Source organism: Sapajus apella, unplaced genomic scaffold, assembly GCF_009761245.1.
Source record: "Sapajus apella isolate SASKATOON/1434 unplaced genomic scaffold, GSC_monkey_1.0 scaffold36, whole genome shotgun sequence".
NCBI lineage: Eukaryota > Metazoa > Chordata > Mammalia > Primates > Cebidae > Sapajus > Sapajus apella.
In genome coordinates, this window is record NW_022436976.1 from 35,664,047 (window position 1) to 35,686,376 (window position 22,330).

The 22,330-nt window shown below is 40.3% G+C and overlaps 1 protein-coding gene across 7 annotated transcripts in view; it reads right to left on the minus strand.

The window, feature by feature from the left end:
- ELAVL4 (ELAV like RNA binding protein 4) overlaps positions 1–22,330 on the minus strand; it is a 99,295-nt gene that overhangs the window by 37,569 nt on the left and 39,396 nt on the right. For all 7 annotated transcript variants that reach the window (XM_032297076.1, XM_032297075.1, XM_032297081.1 and 4 more), the window contains one exon: positions 20,171–20,411. In XM_032297076.1, the coding sequence (XP_032152967.1) occupies positions 20,171–20,411 (241 nt within the window). The remainder of the gene's footprint in view (positions 1–20,170; positions 20,412–22,330) is intronic.

The following is a 22,330-nucleotide window of genomic DNA, read 5'->3' on the forward strand; positions in this document are numbered from 1 at the left end:
GTACTAAGAAAAATCTTTATTTCCTTTTCCTTTATCATGCAACATAAGATTTATTGATTTCATATCAGCATTTAAGTATTGTTAACTGTATGTAATTATAATGGTATTTGGGTTGGGGATTGGTGTGTTTCTGGTTGTTTGAACACACAAACACTTAACATAATTATGTTAGGTATAATCATGACCTTATTATTGTCTTTATTTGAAGATTATGTATGACCTCAAGAGATGTGTGTGCGTTCAAGTTGACAAGGGGTGGACTTGTGATGGTTAATAGTCAACTTGATTGGATTGAAGGATACAAAGTATTGATCCTGGACTGGGTGTGTCTGTGAGGGTGCGGCCAAAAGAGATTAACATTGAGTCAGTGGGCTGGGGAAGGCAGATCCACCCTTAATCTAGTAGGCACAGTCTAATCAGCTGCTATAGAATATAAAGCGGGCAGAAAAACATGAAAAGGAGAGACTGGCCCAGCCTCCCAGCCTAAATCTCCCATGCCGGATGCTTCCTGCCATCAAACATCGGACTCCAAGTTATTCAGTTTTGGGACTTGGACCGGCTCTCCTTGCTCCTCAGCTTGCAGACATCCTATCGTGAGACCTTGTGATCATGTAAGTTAATACTTAATAAACTCCTCTTTTTACATATCTATATATATCTCCTATTAGTTCTGTCCCTCTAGAGAACTCTCACTAATACAAGTGGTCAGGTGAGGCCTCACTGCTAATGTGACGTGAGAGCAGAGACCTGAGGGAAAGGGCTGGGGTGACTGAAACGTGGTAGCCAGTCACTCCTATCAGACAAAAGGGCATTCCAGGCAGAGGGAGTCTCACATGCAAAGGCCCTGAAGCAGGAACATGCTTGGCATGTTGGAGCAATGGCACAAGTGGATGTGAGGGCAATCCACCATCACACTTGTCAAATGACTGAAAAGAGGAAAGGGCACCCTTGGTTTCTTCAATCTGAATTACCATACTGCTGAATAAGACATATATGAAAAAACTACACTGGCCCCTTCCCCTCAGTCTTGCAGATCAGGTGAACATACTCACTGGCATATCCTTTTAAAACTGTCTTGTAATGAGTCTCTGTTCCCCACTAGACTGGGAGGATTGTGGGAACAAGATGATGCTTTATTCATTTCTGTCTCCTCAGGAACTAACAAAGTGCCCATGACATTATTGGATATCCACTATGTGTCTGTTGGGTAAATGAATGAATATTATCTATTCAAATGAGTATTTACATTCTCTTAACCACCTTTAGCCTCCCAAATACCAAACATAAAAGGACCAGGAAAATTAGCAAAATCTTTTTTACCAGAGTCTCACCCCTGTCCATAGGAAGTTGGTAAGAGGAACCCGATCCCATAAGACACATGTGAAAGACCTGTGGGCATTTAATTTGAAGAATTGAAGATTCTAGAGGTACCCAAAGCCCTTTGTCGAGACAGGGTCTTGCTGTGTTGCCCAGGCTGGTCTTGAACTCCTGGCCTCAAGTAACCCTCCCACCTTGGCTTCCCAAAGCACTGGAAAAATAGGCATGAGCCACTGTGCCTGACCTCAAAGCCCCTTCTAATATTTTGAAATGCCATGGTGGGAAAATAGGGATAGACTTGCTGTGTGGGAAAAAACAGATTTTTGCCTTTATAAAAAGAGAACCTTCTAATAATGCTTTTATAAGGGGCAGGCTGTCTTGTGAGGTGGTAAGAGCCCCATGACTAGAAACGTACAAACAGAAGCCAGACCTAGGATTTGTTAGAGGAAATAGCAGATTTGTAGTAACACCAGTCGGTAAGACTGACCCAAAAGATCCCTTCAAAGGTTCTAAATTATATTTATTTTAGACCCAATGCTCATAGTGGGCTTCAGTTTATCCCTATTTCTAACTGAGAAAATAAAAATAACACAAATATGTTTTGAGCATCTATTCTGGGCCAAGCATTTTATTTACATCATTACTTATATAATCTTTACAACCCTCTGAAGTAGGCATTTTGATATTTGTTTTACTGAAGGGGAAACTAAGGCCCGTTATGGCCCAGAGGTAGAAGTAGCTTACCCAAAGTTACTTGTCTAGAAAATAGTGGCCAGGCCCATCTGACTCCAGAGCCAGTGTACTTTCTGCTGTGCCCTGGTTTCTTGAATTTGTGTTCATATGCATGCTAAATACCTGCCCTGACATAATATAGCATGCCTGAGACTTTGAGAGAACATGCGGTTTTTTTTGTTTTTTGAGACCGAGTCTCACTCTGTCACCTAGGCTGGAGAGCAGTGGCATGATCTTGGCTCGCTGCAACCTCTGCCTCTTGGGTTCAAGCAATTCTCATGCCTTAGCCTCCCAAGTAGCTGGGGTTATGGGCATGCAGCACCACTCCTGGGTAATTTGTGTAATTTTAGTAGAGATAGAATTTTGCCATGTTGGCCAGGCTGGTCTTGAACTTCTGGCCTCAAGTGATCTACCTACCTCAGCCTCCCAAAATGCTAATATTACAGGCGTGAGCCACTCTACCTGGCACGGGTTTTCTAGTACCATCTTCAAGTCTTTGTTCTCCCATTTAATTCCAATATATATCCCAAAGTATCCCATTCCCATCTGCTAGCCTGGTTGTGCCTTTCAAACTGGATTTGGTGCATCATAGAATGACAGTCTAGGGAAGGACTTGAGTATCAATCATCTTCAAATCCCTTCTACAGATGTGGAAACTGAGGACCAAGAAAGAAGTAAGGAGCTCATGATCTATAAAAGTTGGATTCATGAATTATCAATGATAGTAGGGTACAGTTAAGTGTTACAATGGTGAGAAGAGAGAGGGCTTTCTGGAGAATGTAATAGCTGAATTGAGACTAATTTGAAAAAATTGACAAGAGACAGCCACGCAATAGGCAGTCAAAGGCAACAGGTATAGTAGGGCATTCCGGAAGGAGAGGACACAATGAGTACCCATTCCTTGAGAAGAAAGAACTGTCACGAAAGTTATAGTCATCACTTCCACTTGTTGTTAATATCAACCTCTACTGTCAATACCATTTCTAAATTGAATCCATTCTCGAATGTGTATATGAGGTCTCCTTATATCTCTGGCAGAAATTCAGGAATCATTTAGGCATCTGTAATTTTGAGTGTGTCTGCTATCTGCCAACAACATTGTTAAAAAACAAAACAAAACAAAAAAACAGGACTGGCTGGGAACAGTGGCTCACACCAGTAATCCCAGCATTTTCAGAGGCCGAGGCAAGTGGATCACTCGAGGTCAAGGGTTCGAGACCAGCCTGACCAACACAGCAAAACCCTGTCTCTACAAAAAGTACGAAAATTAGCTAGGCATGGTGGCGTGTGCCTGTGGTCCCAGATACTTGGTTGGCTGAGGCAGGGGATTCACTTGAACCAGGGAGGCAGAGGTTGCAGTGAGCCGAGATCACACCACTGCACTCCAGTCTGGGCTCAAAATAACAACAACAAACCCAGGACGTAGTCTCCCTTATTTTGAGTTCCCAAAATATTTAAAATTACTTGGGCAAGTCCTTGGTTATTTCCAGAGGGTGTATTCTGGAAATCCTAAGCACATGTTTATACTCATCATGTGGCATCAAGATGGCAACAAGCAAAGTGCCTGGCCCAGAGTAGGTATTTAATATAAGCTTGTTGAACTGAATGTCTTTCTCAATGAACCTTAAGTTCCTTAGGGGAAGGGGAGCATGAGTCTAATTATGACCCACGTGAATTTTGTTATGACCAATGTCTGGCACGTAGTAGATTTTCAATAAATCTATGTTGAATGGGTGGATGAACGAATGAATTCAACAAATGAATGAATAGTAACAAAAACAGCTATCATTTTTTAAGTGCCAGTCAGTATACTAAACACTTTATTTCTATCATTTTATCTATTATCTAAGGCAATCCTACAAGGTAGGCCAAACTGTTCACATAGATGTAAAATTATGTCTCTGCACATGAAAATGCACAGAGTATATACACTCAATTCTAGCAGTCCCCAAAGCAGAAAGGACCAATTACAAAGCTACACTATTCATTAAGAAAGGCCAACTGCTGGATACGGTGGTTCACACATATAATCCCAGCACTTTGGGAGGCTGAGGCAGGAGGATTGCTTGGAACTGGGAGGTCGGGGTTGCAGGGAGCCACGATGCTACCATTACACTCCAGGTTAGGTGACAGAGGGAGACTCTGCCTCAAAAAACAAAGAAAGGCCAACCAACTGTTTCTCAAAGGCGTTTTTTTTCTCTCCCCCCCCCCCCCCCCCCCACCACCCTCCGCCTTTTTGGTTTGTTGTGTAAAATAAATTGTTCCAAATGACAGGTCTGCAAATATACATTTTAAAAATAAACCTCAATAAACAAAAACCTGAACTAATCTGAACCAGATTTTTCTTCTGTTTGTTTACAAAAGAAAGGAAATCTGTAAGATACAAAGGTGGTATCAAGTACTAGGTTAAAAAAAAAAACTGAAAAGGAAAAGATTTTCTAAGTAGTGCACTAGGACAATAGAAGCCTCGTGACAACTATCTCACCTTCAGCATTTATCATACAAAAAGGAGTATTCAGACTGATGACCCTGGGGCAATGAAAGATTCTTAATTGAAGCAACATTAAATTAAATTATGTTCAGAATATTCTTATAAGACAGGAAAGAATAGTCACACGTTTAAAAATATTTTTAACAAGAGTTGAAAAAAAAGAGGAGGCTTTTGGCAAACTCCCAGCTAGCCAGAAAAATGAACCAGAATTCTTAAGTCTTGGTTGGCTTACTCTCATGAAACAAAGATCTGGATGTCAGATAGACAAGACGTTCCACCCAAAGTGGATGAAAACCAACAGGTAATTCCAGCAATGCAGCTGATGTTAACCACGAGGGTTTAGCAACAAAGGAGGTAGAGGTAGAAAAAAATTATCAGGTTAATACTAATTACATACACTGTAATTAGCCTTTGGGCAAAATGAGACTTTCTGTGGGTGAAACGTCTGTGTGTGAAAGGAACTGCTATATTTAACACTAAGACAATGGCTTCTAAAACTCCCACCAGACACCATTCTTACAAAGGGCATGTAGAAGCTCCTGATATCATGTTGGGATTTAGATCTAAAGAGATAAGTTATATGAGTGGGGCTGGCACAGAGTAATACTTCATAAACATTAACTGAATATAAATCCATTAAAACTGCCTTATTCAAAGTAAAAGACATTCATGGCTCTCACTCAAGGAGATGAGATAAACAACTTGTCCATACAGAGATAAGTCCAGATGTCAAATGTTAGCCGAAGGACTTTGTCTGAATACCTTTGTCAGTGTCTCCTTTCTGAAATAATGCTTAGGGGCTCCCTGGCCTTGGATTTACCACTAATACCTGTGTGAAATGCAGAAATGAACACCTCTGTCCTTATCATCAAGGAGTTTGCTGATAATAAAGTACCATGAAGCTCACCACCATGCTTTAACATCTTAGTTTGATTTCAACAAATGTTTAAAAAGAAAGAAGTTCCCAGATCCATGAAGAAGAAAAAAAATAAGAAACAAAAGTATGTTTTCCCTTTTCATCGCTTTTTAACTTGCAGGTGGGAAATAAGGCAAAATAAAGACATAAAAACCCAAGAACAACTCATGCAGGAATAGGTCTTTAGGTAGAAAATGAGGGAAAAGTCATCTTTGGTTTTCTAAAAAGCTGGGGATTCCTGGAGAATGGAAGAATGCAAGCAAGAATGACCAGCTTCATTACATGGAGTCAAGTACCTGGCAGATGTGAAAATGAAGGAGTGCCCCGGAATACCTGTGAGATTGCAAAATGCGAACACCTTCTAATGGCTCAGCTCTTCCAGGCAATGGAAAATGAAATGTCACTAAGACAGTCAGGACACCAAATAAACCCAAGGTTTGAATCATAGCCAGAATGTGCTCAGTACTCAATAATTTTCAAAAAAAATGCCTAGTGTGAGATGAGACTGTGCTGACGCTAGAGTTTGGATCCATATGGAATCATTTTCTGTTCCTCCTGGGAGTAGGTGAGACTCTCCCAGGACACCAAGGCTTTTACTTGCCCACCCCAGGGCAATAGAGGATCTCCCCTCTTTCTTAATGAAAGAAATGAGGTCATCAGATAGGAACTGTCCCAAACTGCCTCCTTGTCCCCTACCCTCAAATTTATCCTCCAAGGAGCTCATTTCTTCTCTCCCTGCTTAGAAAGGATAGTATACAAAATGCCGTAGGGAAAAAGGTTCCTTGGATAATGCTCCACATTATACCATTCCTTTTAAGGTCATGTTAGCACACGTTCAGAGAAGTAATGATAAAAAGAGCATCCCACTTTTTTGGGGGGTGACGGAATCTCACTCTGTCACCTAGGTTGGAGTGCAGTGGTGTGATCTCGGCTCACTGCAACCTCCGCCTCCCAGGTTCAAGTGATTCTCATGCTTCAGTCTCCCAAGTAGCTGGGATTACAGGCGCCCACCACCATGCCCGGCTAATTTTTGTATTTTTAGTGGAGACAGGGTTTCACCATGTTGGCCAGGCTGGTCTTGAACTCTTGACTTCAAGTGATCCGCCTGCCTCAGCCTCCAAAATTGCTGGGATTACAGGTGTGAGCCAGCATACCCAGCCAAGAAACCCCTTTTAAACCTGGTTCACTTCAGTTTTTCAAACTCATTTGGTCAATTAAGCACCTTTGGGAAAGACTTTTAGATGGGATTCTCAAATGAATATTAACCTTTGAAACAGGACTGTCTCAAGATTTTTACCTAAGGTGGGTGATCTGGTCCCCAAAGTTGAACTATAGTTCCTGAGATAACAACAGGGCCAGTCAAAAATAAGACCAAGCCACGGAGTACTTTTTTTTTTTTTTTTGAGATGGAGTCTCACTCTGTTGCCCAGGATCAAGTGCAGTGGCGCGGTCTCGGCTCACTGCAACCTCTGCCTGCCGGGTTCAAGCAATTCTCTGCCTCAGCCTCCCAAGTAGCTGGGATTACAGGAGCCCGCCACCATGCTTGGCTATTTTTTTTTTTTTTTTTTTTTTGTATTTTTAGTTGAGACAGGGTTTCACCATCTTGGCCAGGTTGGTTTGAACTCCTGACCTTATGATCCATTCACCTCAGCCTCCCAAAGTGTTGGGATTACAGGCATGAACCATCACACCCAGCCGCCACAGAATACTTCTAAGGTCTCTTTTCACTGTAACAGTCCATGATTTGGCTTCTCAGATGACATCATACAGTCCTGCTTCTGGGATAAACTAGACACAGGACAGAGATGCATAATGGAAAGGGGAGTCAGACACCTGAAGATACATTTTCATGTTGGTACAAGTCTGGTTCTAGCTCACTGTGTGAGTAGTCAGCAAGTAGTGAGCTCCCAGATTTTCAATAGAAGAACCAAAAACCCACAGAAAAAAACACAAAACAATTGTGTATGACTATATGGATATTCAAGCAGGAGCACAGTCTCATAGGTACACACATATACACACGAAGACACACATAGACACACAATACCTACATTTAATGACCAGGCATATGACCTTGGAAGCCAGTACAGCATAGTAAATAAAAATAGAGGTTTTGGAGTCAAACATTGGTTCAACTTTGCCACTTAGAAGCTGTGTGATCTTGGATAAGTTAGTTAACCTTCCTGAGTCTGTTTCCTCATCTATAAAATGGGACTAGTAATACCTACATCTCAAAGAATTATATTACTATATGCCAGGTATCGTTCTGAGTAGTTTACATAAATTAATGTTCAAAATAATCCTACCAATATCCCTATTTTATAAATGAAAAACCTGAGGCCCAGAGAGGTTAAGAATTTGCCTGTTACACAGCTAGTAAATGGTAAGGCTGAGAAGTAGATATAGGCAGTCTAGCTCTTAATCACTAGGCTCTCCTGTCTAGCACAGTGCTGGATTGCTTAGGCCCGAAATATTCCCTTAGCAGACACAGATACACATACCCATATATGCAAACACCCTATACTTCCTCTTCCTCTCTGGTTTTTAAAATCCGATGTTTTGGTAATTAGTTTATTACATGGTGCCATTCAAATGGGCAACATGTGGACACCAGCTTCCCAAACACAAGGATCCTATGTGGCTCCTCAAGGAACAGAAGAACAAATTCAAGCCTGAGAATTGTTAGTTCATTCTGAATGATGACTCACAGCCGCTATTTTCACAAACAGCCTGCTAATTAAACTTTCTTATGAACTCTGCTAACCAATTTTTCCAATGCATGGAGGAAAAATCATTCATTATAGACCGGAATCCAAAATCTAATATTAACAGCATAAGTAGGATCTGTGGCATTGTAATTTGATCAGCTTGAGCATTAATAACAGTTAGACACTGATGACTGAGAGAGTTAATCAGCTTTTGTTGAGATGTACGTAGATACTGAACAAAACATCTGGAAGGCAGACTAGGAAGGAAAGATAGCTTATCACAGGGGCTTTAGTGTTTGTTTTACCCTCAGAAATCCCCTGCTTACAATGCCATATCTTATAGGTGACCAGAGTAATATCCTGAATTTACCAGCATGTTAGCAAGTCATCTGATCTCACAACACACAGAAAGGTGCGAAAAGTCAGTATTAGCTCCATTTTATGCACAACAACCTGAGGCACAGAATGGCTTGATCCACCAAAAGTCCAACAGCTAGCACAATAATAAGAACTTGGTGGATCCTTCCATTTTATCATGTTGCCACTCATAAAAGTGGCCTCTTCAAAAACAATCTCAGAAATTATCCTGACATATTCAAATAAAGACTGACCCCGACTCATGATACTTGGATTTATGATGGTTTCTTGACTTTACAATGGGTTTACCAGAGTGTTAAATGCATTTCAACTTATGATATTTTCAATGTATGATGATGTATCAGGATATAATCCCACAGTAAATGGCGGAGCATCTTATTGAACTAAAGGCTTTCATTTACAATCTTCCAGAACCACCGAAATTGATGTTCATTATTACTGCGGCTATTCCTGAGGCTTACTGGAATACATCCTACAGCCGCATTCGTGACTCAGGATGAAACAGCAAGAATGTGGGAAACCATCTCTGTGAAGATCTCGTCCCAACTGGCAGACAGACATGGGTATGCGGCTGGCTTGGCTACTTGCTTGCTGTGTGACCTTAGGCCAGTCACGTTAAACTCCATGAGCCCTGGTTTCCTTGTATAAATAAGGGGGTCACTAGTATCTACCTACTGGAGATTTGGTCAGGATTAAATGAGATAAATATAGGGCAACATCTAGTAGCTGGCATCTAGTGAGTGCTTAATAAATATAAGTTCCCATTCTATCCTCCTGCCTTCCCAGATGCTATCTCCTGCTTCCTATTTGGAATTACATAACCTGGGATTGAATCAGGAACAGTCATCCACCTTCCCTCTCTTCTCCCTTTATCCATCTGTTGGCCCAGGGCTAAAACCTTGGTGAGAAGTGGTTAGGAGTTATGAGATAGGAGCAACCTATTTATAGGTTGCTTTCATTTACAAAGTGCCTTCACATGTGTCACCTGGTTTGAATTCACATGTACCATCCAAAGAAAGTAGGGTTAAGATTTATCTTCTCTACTGTATATTTAGGAAATGGAGCTCCAAAGGGATAACATGACTTACATAAGGTTACAAATACATCTATCAAGTATGGGGGTGGGGAAGATAAGGCAGGACTTTCAGTGAAGTCTGTCTTGATTCTGGTTAGTTCGATGCACTGTGTTTGATATTTCTGACCAGTAAGTGTTTGGGGTGTGTGTGTTAGTGCACACATGGGTGCACCCAGAAAAGTGTTTGTGGGATGTGTCTGTGTGCTGGGGTGTATGGAGCTCTTGGGTAGTGCTCTCTCTCTTTTGTACTTAAGAGGGTAGTCTGTGTCCATTGACTGGTGAGGGGTAGTGGGAAGAGCAAAGGTGGCTGAGGTTTCCACAGTCAGGGCCAGGAAATGAGAGTGACATTAGAGTTTCCTGTTTGTTGTCCAGCTCAGGGCTCTGGGCAATTAGGAACTAGCCAGAAATCACTGCAGAAACCTTCACCAGAAAGACGGAAGCTGAAAATTGAAGTTCCTGCATGTCCATCCTTGGGGTCTGAAGGGAGAGGAAAGATTGAAGTGACTCAGAAGGCAGTAACACCTCAGTAATGCCTCAGTTCAGGGCAGAAGGCAAGGAAGGCCTGCTTCACAACACCTCCACCATAGGACACATTGTTTATACCTTATGTTAATAAAAACAAGAACTTCACTCAGGCAGTTTCTCTGTGTTACTGCTGGTCCTAGCCATAAAAAGCAAGTCAATACATCCAAAGTGACCTAGGCAAGAAAGATGAGGAAAAGTCCATGTATGTGATTTCAGGCTTTCTATCCAATCCAGCATTATAGTGGGCAACTATCTCCACAATCAGAGGACTGTTTATCCAGAGAAAGGGCTACAGAGCTGGTGGTGGTAAAGGGTGTGGGGTTGGGATTCCGGTAACCACTTGAGAAAGGAACCAAAGCTGTCACAACTCATTTTTCTTTGATGTAAAGAAAACTAAAACTAGGTGATCCGTTTGAGTCATTTAGCCCCATTTAATTTACTAATCTTCCTCTGGTCTCTTTTTACCATTCTATATCCATTTCCTTTTACCCTGTTTTAAAAAAATTGATGGTTATTTCGATTTTAGTTTTTTCCATATTATCTAACAAGCCAACATAAATCCTTTCTGGATCAAAGTAACATGTAAAAAAACAAAAAAGCAGAAAGAGGAACCAGGACACAAAACAAAACAAAACAAAACCACAGACACACACACACACACACACACACACACACACAATACAACGACAACAAACCTGGCAAGGAAAAGAAGAGAGGAAGAAAGAGCCAGAAAAATAAGAAGCCAAGTGCTCTTGACTTATCTTTGGGCTACAACGGCCTTATCTGTAAAGTGAGTGTAGATATTGCCTATATTGGATACTTCAACAAGGCAAAGGAAGTACTGAATAAATACTTCTGAATAAAATAAAATCCTCTGAAAACAAACACAAAAAGCAAATATCAGGAATTGCTAAGTATATATTTTATGTTTATACCACCAATAAAATTATTTAATCTGATTCAAGATGTTTGTGATGAGAAATTCCATCAGCAGCCATAGGAATTAGAGTTATTACCCTAGCTACCTCTATCCACTTTGTGTTTATGAGGACTTGCATCTCACTAGACATTCAACTACAAAATAAGGGACATGCAGAAAACTAAACTTAGAAATCTGCAAGAACTTGAAGTAGGTGGAAAGCAAGTAACTGAGCAAATGGGTACGTCACCTTAGAGAGAGAAACAATGATTCTCAGATCACAGATGCCATGGGAAGTCTAAAAGGGGTCAACTTCCTTCTGTGTTGGATAGAGTTAGTTATCAGCAAAGTAGAAGGAACACAGACCTCAGAAACAGACTTGGGTTCAAATCTCAGCTCCACCACTTATTAGCTGTGACCTTGGACTAATTACTTAACGTCTCTGAGCTTCAGCTATTTCATGTCACAAAGGTGGTATCCTCACTTACCTGATGGAATAGCCCTGCCTGTTCTATTCACTATCTCTTGAAGATGTCTGTATTAGGCAGCTTGGGCTGCCATAAGAAAATGCTACAGACTGGGTGGCTTAAATAACAGAAATTTATTTTCCCACAGTTGTGGAGTCTGGAAATCCAAGATCAGGGTGCTAGCATGGTTGGGTTCTGGTGAAGGCTTTTTCTGGCTTGCAGATAGCTGCCTTCCTGCTTGTTGCATGTGTATGGAGAAAACTTCAGTCTCTCCTCCTCTTCCTATAAGAGCATTAATCCTATTAGATCAGGGCTCTACCATTATGGCCTCATTTAACCTTAATTACTTCCGCAGAGGCCCTAACTCCAAACACAATTACATTGAGGGTTAGAATTTCAACATAAGAATTTTGAGGGGACATAAACATTCACTCCATAACAACATCTCGGAAGCTTGGTTCAGCTGCCTCTTCTGCATGGACTGGTCTCCTACAATCTAATTTCTGCCAAATACAGGGCCACACTGAAAGCTCGCTTTTCTTTGACGCTTGCTTTGAGACCTTCAGTCCATTGTCATCTTTTTCTCCTTTGAATGCCCATAACTGATGTTGTCTTCGTTCAGCACAGAGAGAGTGGTAAGGTAACAGAAACCTTACCATAAACTTTGCAGTCAGACAACCTAACCCCACTCACCAGCTGACTAATTCTGGGTCTTGGCTTCCGCATCTGCAAAGTGGGAATAAAACCACTTATCATGCAACACTGATGAAAAGCTTCAATGAGATAACATCTGTAATATGCCTAGCACTGTAGCTGACACATAGCAGGCATTCCATCAAACCTCCGACTTCATTCTGTCTTTATGAATCCTTTTTCACTATCTTTCCAATGACATTAATAGCCAGGACCAAGGAAGGGTAAGATTGGGCCTTGGTGAAGAGCAAAACAAAATAACCCCCATTCTCCCCTTGCCCCTACCCACAAAACAGCAAAGGTAGATGTGTAGTAATATGCGTAGTAAGTGGCAGGCTCCCAGTCCCTTCCAGGCTTTCATGGAGGGCTGTCATTTGTTCTGGTTTCTCTGACTCATTTACCCTGCAGCAACACATGGGCACAAACTATATCTTATCCTTTTTGGCCTCCTCACAGACTGTGACACAGAATTTCAGAGAACGGAAGGAAAGGGAATAACATTTATTTGGTCTGAGAGAGTAAACACTAAATAAATACTGTTGGCTGACTGAAAATGTTTTACAAATGTAAAAACCTTATACAAATATATGATCTCTATCTGAATTTTATCTTCTCTCCAAACTGGAAATATCTTCTCTTATCAAAGCTCAATTTTGGGACTGTAGAAAAAACGAAAAGGCAACTTAAAGATCTTTAGTTCTTAAGAGGAATAAACAGAGATACAGAATTTTTATCAGTTAAGAGCAGCAAGGGAGATGTGAAATGGGGGTGAGAGGGTAGATTGAAAAAAGAAATCACCACTACTACACCTCACAGAAGACACGAAGAAAATGAATTTCCCATTAACACATTTCAGAAAGCACTTTCCTCCTACCCTGAAGCTGATGAATTACATTTTTAGATAATGTGTGGAAATTTCAGTTTGACATTACCTTCCTTCTTAGTTCCTAGTCTCAATCAACCAGGCCATTTTACAGAGAAGGGAGGGGTGAGTGAGTGAGTGTGTGGGGGTGTGTGTGTGTGTGTTGGGGGAAGAAGAGAAGGCTGCGTGAACAGGGAATTGGTCTTACGAACCAAACAGTCAGCTAAAGTACAGAAATAGAAAATTCTTAAAATACCCAGGCCTGATTCACATCCTAGGTAAAAATCCTTTGAGACATCTCTCCTGGGATGTGAGAACACTTTCCTACGGTTATCTGAGTTCGGAAGCAGGGCAGAACTGTCTGATTTGGAAGGTAAGATGAAGGGGAACACAGTCAGGAGGCAAAAGGAAACCATACCTGGTCTGTAATCCTGACTACTGCCATCCTGGGAAGAAATTATGTCGAAAGATGCATAATGTACCTGCACAAACCCTAAACCTCACAGCTCCACTCAACTGCCAACCTGCCCTAATTAGAAAGGATGGAAAGTCTCTGATTCCCCTTGATGAGTGTGTAAGAAGCACAATGATTACACGGTTTACTGTTTGCACTTCACGTTCTGACTTTCTTCAAGTTCCCCCTAATAAGGCAGACTTCAAATCTCCTGTTTTGTAACCCCATTAGGCTGCCAAATCTTCTCCATACCTAAAAATTTTCCATTCACCTCCAACAATAACCAACCCCCCTTCCCATGTCAACAAATCAAAACTCTTTTATTCTTCTTTGTAGAATATGTATGACTGCAGGGAGGTAATAAATAAAATGACAGATGCAAATCTGCCTGATTTTCCTCTGAATTCAGGAGACACATCACATTATACTAAGCACATTTTCCAAATCAGCAGCAAAATATGCTGATAAATGCTACCATTTGCTATACTCTTCCCATCACTAATGACTCTGCCTCTGATGTGCATGTAGAAAAGTTCATTTAGTTAATCAATATCTTGGGATTTTCTTGGATATGCCTAAATTAGGCTGGGTTTTTATTATGCTTAAATTGTAGGCAGCATCCATTTCAATACAGTTCTTGCACAATAAAGAAAAGGTTAAGAGTATTTCATGAAAGGAGAATATCAGAAGTGAAAAAACCACTCCAAGTCTAGTCTTCTTTGTTTAGGTAAGCAGTGACCTGTTTAATACAAAAAAATTATCTTTTTAATGCACAGTGTGCTATTTTCCAAAACAAAAGATTCTGAGCTCTAATTATGTTTTCCTTGTACTAAAAAATTTTATTCTCCAGGTATATAAGCTGAGTTGGTTTGTAAAGGGGAGGAGTCAGCTTAGCATTTGGGGGGAAACTGCCAGAGATAAAGTATAAATTAGATTATTCATAATTAGTCAAACAGTGCTGGGTTCAGATATCAGCTCCCTTAACTTGGAAGCTAAGTCATGTTGGCAAGTAATTCAACTGCTCCTAATTTCAAGTTTCTGCATCTATAAAATGGCCATCTTGAGGATTACGTGACACTGTCTGCTGATGTCAGCACAATGCTTAGCACATACTAAGTACTCAAAACCATTGGCCATTCTGATTCTCCAAGCTAGCTTGATTTATTATTTAAATGAGCTACTATATTTAAAGCATTATTATTGTGCCCAGTACACACATTAAGGCACAAAAAAATATAGAAGCTGCTGCAATTACTCTTATATGTCTGCTGTATGTTGTAAGAAATTATGCCAATAAACTCACCTTGGGGCTAAATTCACATTTTGGGAGTGAGTTCAAGGAATTTTTGTATATTAGGATTTTTCAGAGTCTTTTATTGTTTATTATCTCAGAAGTAAAATTCAACCAAATTCTCATACTGTTCCTTTAAGTCCAGTACATGAAAGTATATAAGGTACATTACAATAATCAAGAACCCTCACTCTCCTCTCCTTTTCAACTCAATAGACTGTGCTCTGTCATGACTCCTGGCCTAGATGCTCTAATAGATACTGTCGCCACTGCTGTGGTCCATGTCCCACATCTCACCTACCGAGAGAGACACATACAGGATGTTAACAGTTTCAGAAATTCGAGAAAGAACACAAGTTGCCCAATGTTGCTGCATCAAAACTGAGCTGGTTCATTTAATTAGAGATGTAAATTCAGATACAAAGGCAGCAGCAAAATATCCATCCTCTTGTCCACAGCAGTGAAGGTTATTTTTTTGGCCTTATTCTTTTTTCACAAAATAATAATTATTAAACCAAAGACATGTATTATAAAGGAAGAAATGAAGGCATGGATTTAAAGTGGTGTTTAGGAAATGTCTTTGTCATTGGGGTACAACTCTAACTGACTGAATTTTTTGGTATGCTTAACTTCATTTGGTAATGCTGCTTCATATTAGACCACTGCTTCCAAAGAGACACGTTCCAGCTCTACTTCTTTTGTCCAAAGCACAGAGAAATTAAAAAAAAAAATGCTTTTGTTCTTTGACTAAAATTTTAGCTCTATTTCTTTGCCTTTCTTTCCTCTACCTAAATCGTAACCCTATCTTTTAACCTTTCCCCAACAGCTCCAGTTAACACCAACCTCACCTCTTCCAACCGTCCATAGCACTTACATATTAATAGCATGTTCCACATACTTGTCTCTTAATAGATTCAGTTTTGTTATCAATAATGTTCAGTTTGGTCTGTCCTGCCCTCAAAAACTCCCCTTCAGAGCTCACACTCATCTGAAATGAATAGAAAACTACTCTTAAAAAGTACACTGCATGGATACACAGAGAGTGACATAAAGTAAAAATATAATTCTTTTTTTTTTTAATCACTGTGATGTAAATAATCACACAATATAAATAGGCAGGTCAAAACTGTTTGTTGTCTTACACTGATTTCTTTTTTTGTTTTTGAGATGGAGTTTCACGCTTGTCGACCAGGCTGGAATACAATGGCATGATCTCAGCTCACTGTAACCTCCACCTCCCGGGTTCAAGCAATGTTCCTGGCTTAGCTTTCCAGTAGCTGGGATTACAGGTGCACACTGCCACACCCAGTTAATTTTTGTATTTTTAATAGAGACAGGGTTTCACCATGTGGGCCAGGATGGTCTCAAATTCCTGACCTCAGGTGATCTACCTGCCTCGGCCTCCCAAAGAGCTGGGATTATAGGCATGGGTCACCGCGCCTGGCCTAATTTCTTTCTAGAGATTTTTGTTTTTTATTTTATTATTTGTTTTCTTTCCTTATTTATTTTGGGGTGGTAACAAGATAAACACTTATAAAAATGCAAAAAAAGGCAAAGAAATAATAATTCAGCTATGCTGGTTCCAAAACATATCCTGAGCCACCTAACCCTGCCTTGGTCAAGCCGTATGTTTTCTCCCCTAAAATACTGATCATATAGGAAGTTGGATTCAGTAAGGTAATCTCAATGTTTACAAACCAAAGCCAAAATGGTAACAAAACAAAAAAATTAGAAACTAAATCAACTCCTTGGAGTCCATGGGAATAATACAATTTCTACCAGGTATTTGGTGTTCTTTGCCTGAGTTTCTAGGTTGCAGGTGACCTTGTGGGTCACATGCCATTTCCTTTTTTTCCCCAGCAGCAGAGTCTGCAGGTTAATGAAGAAGAAAAGCTAAAGACTTAGCGTCCAATGTCATCACGTGTCACGGCTGCACACAAAAGCAACTCAGGAAATGCCTTTCTTCTCCCTGGTACCTGGATTATCCTGATAAGTAGCCTTTCCCAATTGGAAAAAGCAAAATCTAATATCTCTGAGAAGATAAGTAACAGAGATGTAAACCGGCATTTTCAGTAAATTTGGTTCCACTCTGAAGGAAAACAAAGGCTGAGTTATATCCCCAGAGGATGATAAATATTGTTATCTGTGCCTCCCTTTATACACATGAGTTTTGTTTAAAGCCATGGTGCATTAGATAGATTCTCCAGAGGGTGCCCAGCAACCTCTGCTCAGAAGAACACAATGTTACATTGGGTTATTAAGTGGGGGTTAGGCAAGGTCTTTACGCTGTACATGCTTCTAAATAAAACCATGCTTTTGGAAACTAGGGGTGACTCCCAGCTCCACCACCTGCTAATAACTCTGCTGCCCGGGGAAATCACTAAGCTTTAGTTTCCTCATCTAAGAAAATGGAGGCTGTCCTCCATGTTACATGAAATAGGGTGTGTCTGCCGCTTAGCAAGTATCCAGCGCAGAGGGAGTACTTGATAAATAGTGACGTTTATACAATGTAACACTTAAGTCCACGCCCGAATTTCTTCTATCTGTTCTCAAACAGAGAATTTATTGACAATTCACAGCCAGGGGTGAATCCAGCCTGCTGGTAAGGCTATCAACAGAATCTCTTCCTCTCTCTCTCTCAAGAGATTTTAACATTACAGACGCCAGAACCTTCTAAGGGAATCCATTGCATTCTCTTAGGGAGTGGTTGGGGCTGGAAAATCTTAATCTTGAATTCTTATCTCTTTGCCACCTCCCACCCCCCAATCCTCCCACTGGATATTTAGAACTCCTTGTAAACTTCACAGGATCGAGATGCATTGAGATCTGTAGGAGGTGTTGGAGGAAAAGGGGGGACTGGGATGTTAAAAATCAGGGCAACAAAAATACCCATGATGTCATTTACCCTGACTTCTGAACCACCAGCTGCAGCCTCTCCACTTGCCTGGTGTGATATACCTCACCTCTCCCAGTCTGCGTTGTGACCTAACTCCAAATGTTGGCCTCGGGAAGGTCCTCCGCTAGAGCGATTCCCACTCTTTCCCCGTCTCCCCACAGCCCTATCTCTCCCTCCTTCTCTGACTTTTAGCATAGCCAATTAAACCTGAACAACGGGTGGATGGAGGAAATATGCTGCATCTATGGAATGGTACAGCAGGGACTAGTTTCACTGTTAATTTAAAATGCTAGAATTAATTAGGTAGTGTAAATGAAGAATTTAATAAGCACTCTTTACAACCACAAGTTTTACTTTTATTAAACTCTGCTACCAAATGAGGGCAAATATCTCTGGTCTCTCTATATTTCCCTGCCTCATTTCCATAAGGTCTCTACAAATAAAATTTTGGGGGGGCCTGAATTTAAGAAGAATGCATAATTATAAATTTATGCCTGAACTGTATTCCTGCTTTCAACCCATAAGCTGCTTCTTTAAGCTCAGATGCTACTGTATGTCTCTGCTTGTGCTGGAGAGGGTGATAAACAAACCAAAGTTGACAATTTTGGTTTTGTATACCAAATTAAAGGCTGTCTTCGAAGCTGTCACTCCTATTCAAATCCACTCGGTGAACTACCAAATTAGCATTCTTTCAGTAAAGGAATCTGCTTGTTTAAACATGTGTCTTTAGAAAACAAGGAACAACACCATGAATCAGTACTTCTCAAAAATCTCTACAGTTCTGAAGGAATTCTGAAAAGGTGATTAATAATATTCACTAATATAGCTGGCAGAGTCTGTATTTTGAAGGTAAGGCTACACCAAAAATACATTTGCTGTATAGGAGTAGGAGGAAGAATCATATGCTTAACTGGTTTTAATTTGGTTTGAATTATCATCCTATTATAGAAAGATTATTCAGGAATCTAAATATTGGCTTTCTGAAAGTATGGGAAATTCTCTTAAAAGATAGATGTTCCAGTGTTCTGGTATAAGATCATCAAAAGCTGGCCCTGTTTGGAGAACTTGATAGATATAATTTTTCTGTTCTGGCCACTTTCCTTGAAGCATACTAGCTGTACTTATAATAATAGATTTATTTACTGAGGGACCACTATGCAATAGACATTGTGCCAGATGCAGTGTATCCAGCCTCTCATTTAATCCTCACAATAAGCCCTTTGAGACAAGCATTATCTTCCAATTTTCAAATAAGAAAATTGCGCCTAGAGTGTTATGTGACTTATATTTTTGAAAGTAGCACTAGTATTTAAGTTTTATGATTTTGCAAACTAATTAATTTATAAGGGGAACAAATTTACATGTAAATTATGAGAACAGAAGAATGTATACATTTACACTCACACATACAGAATGTATTCTCTGATTTAAAATCAAGATGATGTATCGCCCTATTTTAATAATACAGTTTCCTGTTTACAAAAACGATAGGACAATTGCTAAGTAATTAAACTACCTAGAAAAAGGGAAACAAAAGTCAATACTCAAAACTGACAAGTATTCAAAGTTGAATATGAACGATTTCAGGAGTGGAGTACCAGAGAGTAGCAGCTTCACTGCCATCATTATGTAGCCTAATATATTTCTAAGAAAATATTCTCACTGCCAATAAGATTACAGGGAAACATTCCACCAAGGAATTATAGTGTAAGTGTGTGGCAAACATTTGGTTCTCAATGAACAGTTGTCAATTAGGAGAAAATCAGAACCTACAAATTTCATGTATTGAAGTCGTATACAGTGTTGTTTCACTTTCAAGTAAAAATTCCCTCACTTCTCAAAGAGTATCTTCAAAACAAACAGATGAAATAGAACAAAATACCTCAAATGCAGATCTTCATTAAGCATCCCTCTCCTACTGTAGGGTAGTTGTATTCCAGAATAATCTGCTATCCTTAGGGCCTGTTTCTCCCCAAGGACAAGGGCAGTTGTGTCAACCATCCACACATCCACAGTGGCCCCCTTTGAAACACTTGTTTCAGGCACATGGAAGAACATTGGACACACATGAACCAAATATTGAGAGAATACATGAACAAAAACTAGTGTAGAATATAGGAAGGGCAGTGTGTGGGACTGGAAACTAAAGAACAACGGGAAGGGATGGCGGATTAAGAATAAAAGGGGACAGAATCAAAGGATCATTTCACATGAGGATAAAGATGTGCCAAAATTGTCATCTGCTTCCAAGTACTACCAATCTACAATCAGGTCTGATGTGGTGTATGTGGTGTGAGTTTATGACTGTGTATCCATGCCATCTTGCATGCAGGGTACATGATATACTCAGGTGCATCATCACACGTGCATTTCTGCTAAGATCTGCACATCTAATGGAACAACGTAGCTTCAAATCCCATGCCTACGATATGGAAGAAGAGCATACCTGTAATTTTGTCTCTCACAAGTTTGCAGGATTCTATTTCACCAATGCTCCCGAAGAGACTCCTGAATTCTTCTTGGGTCATATTCTGGGGTAAATAGTTGACGATGAGGTTGGTTTTGCTGTCATCTGTGGTTGCCCCTGTTTGCATGGGAGAAGGACAGTTTCTGTTGTTGTTGGAGGGTCCATTGCTTGTATTGGATGTCGGACCATTTGACACCTGAGGCTCCATGGTGCTAATTATCTAAATAAAAATAAAAACAATTGAAAAAGCCTTTTGAAATCTCAGACACAAAGTCTCTTTTAAAAGTTTATTTTTTAAAAAAAGAAAAAGAAGATAAAGCAAGATGGAGCAAGAGACTGGGTTGTGAACACAGCCAATTTAGAAGCATGTTTTTAACCAAAATGTTAAACTCCCCTTTCTATTTTTAGGCCAGCCCATAGATTTTGAACACAGACTAGAATGCAGTAGGAACTCTCCCATTATTTTGTTAATGAAAAGCTAATTCCTGTTTTCATTACACAATCACTCTCAGAAATGTATACTTAAGCCACACCAAATTATAATTAAAATGTAAAGTAATAATCATGATTAAAATTACAGTTCCATTAAAGCTGAAAAAGCTAAATATAGAGGGCTACACTCACAAGATCAAATACATTACCTGTTTATTAACTATCTCATAAAGTAAAATGACATTAAATTAAGTGGGGTTGTTCCATATGGGAAAGGTTTAGATTTTCACTGATGCTTAATCCCTGATCAAACTTTAGATTTTATAGGTACATACTGGGGAGTTGCAAAGTCATCTAATGTCTTTTTTTTTTTTTTTTTTTTTAATCTAGCCGTTCTGTTATTGTTTCTCCCAGGCCGCTAACAGAACAAAAAACATGGAGGCAAAGTTTTCTCTAGGCCTCCACCTTAGGTCTAGCACTACCTGAGGCTGTCCACTCACACATTACTCAACAAGGACTTTCTCGGACTGGGCGCAGTGGCTCATGCCTGTAACACCAGCACTGTGGGAGGCCGAGGCGGGCGGATCACGAGGTCAGGAGTTTGAGACCGGCCTGACCAACATGGTGAAATCCCGTCTCTACTAAAAATACAAGACTCAGCTGGGCGTGGTGGCGCGCCTGTAATCTCAGCTACTCAGGAGGCTGAGGCAGGAGAATCGCTTGAACCCGGGAGGCGGAAGTTGCAGTGAGCCGAGATCGCGCCACTGTGCTCCAGCTTGGGTGACAGGGTGAGACTCTGTCTCGAAAAAAAAAAAAAGGACTTTGTCTCTTGATTTAAATATTTTAATAAACAAAGAATTCTGCCTGCTGTGAATGTTCCAGGCAGCATGCACAAGAATAAAGAAATGAATGAATCTCTATCATCAAGAAGCTTACAGTCTATAGAGGACACAGACAGGTAAATAGTTGGTGTAGGGCAATGACCATGCAATACAGAAGCAATTACTCCTGTTTACAGGATAGGAAGATTCAGGGAAAGTTCTGAGAAGATGCTAAAATAGGGTTTTACATGAAAAATGAGTTTAAGCTCATGAAGTCATGTCATGAAGATGCCCTGTATCAGATGACAAACATGGAGATTTGCAAAATTGCAGAGCTGGAAGGCACTTAAAGAAACAAAATCTAGCTCAACACTCTCACATTCAAGATGAAGGCCAGAGATGTCCAGGGATTTCTCTGTTAGAGAAAAATGGGGTCCAAGTCTAGGCCTGCACCCGGGTTTCCTGGCTCCAGATACAGCCCATAATTCCCAACTTTCCATTTTGTCTTATCATCATCCCCTATTTGTCCATCATAAAATGGCTTCTGTCACCTCAGAAATTGGTCATCAACTCCTTGGAAATGAAATCATGCTCTGCCACTTACTAGCCGTGTGACCTTGGGCAAGGGACTTAAACCCTAGGAGCCTCCATTTTCCTTATTTGAAAAATGGGAACAATGCCACCTGCCTTGCAAAGTGATAAGAACCAATCCAATGATATGACTTATGTAAAGAACCAGAACAGTGGTGGACACTTAACCGCAATCACTGATATTTTATTAGTCACTCTGCCAATCATCCAATGTGACTTCTCTCACTGTCTCCTCACAAGAAGGCAATATTATAATCTCTACATCTTATAGAGGAGGATATCAAGGCATAAAAGA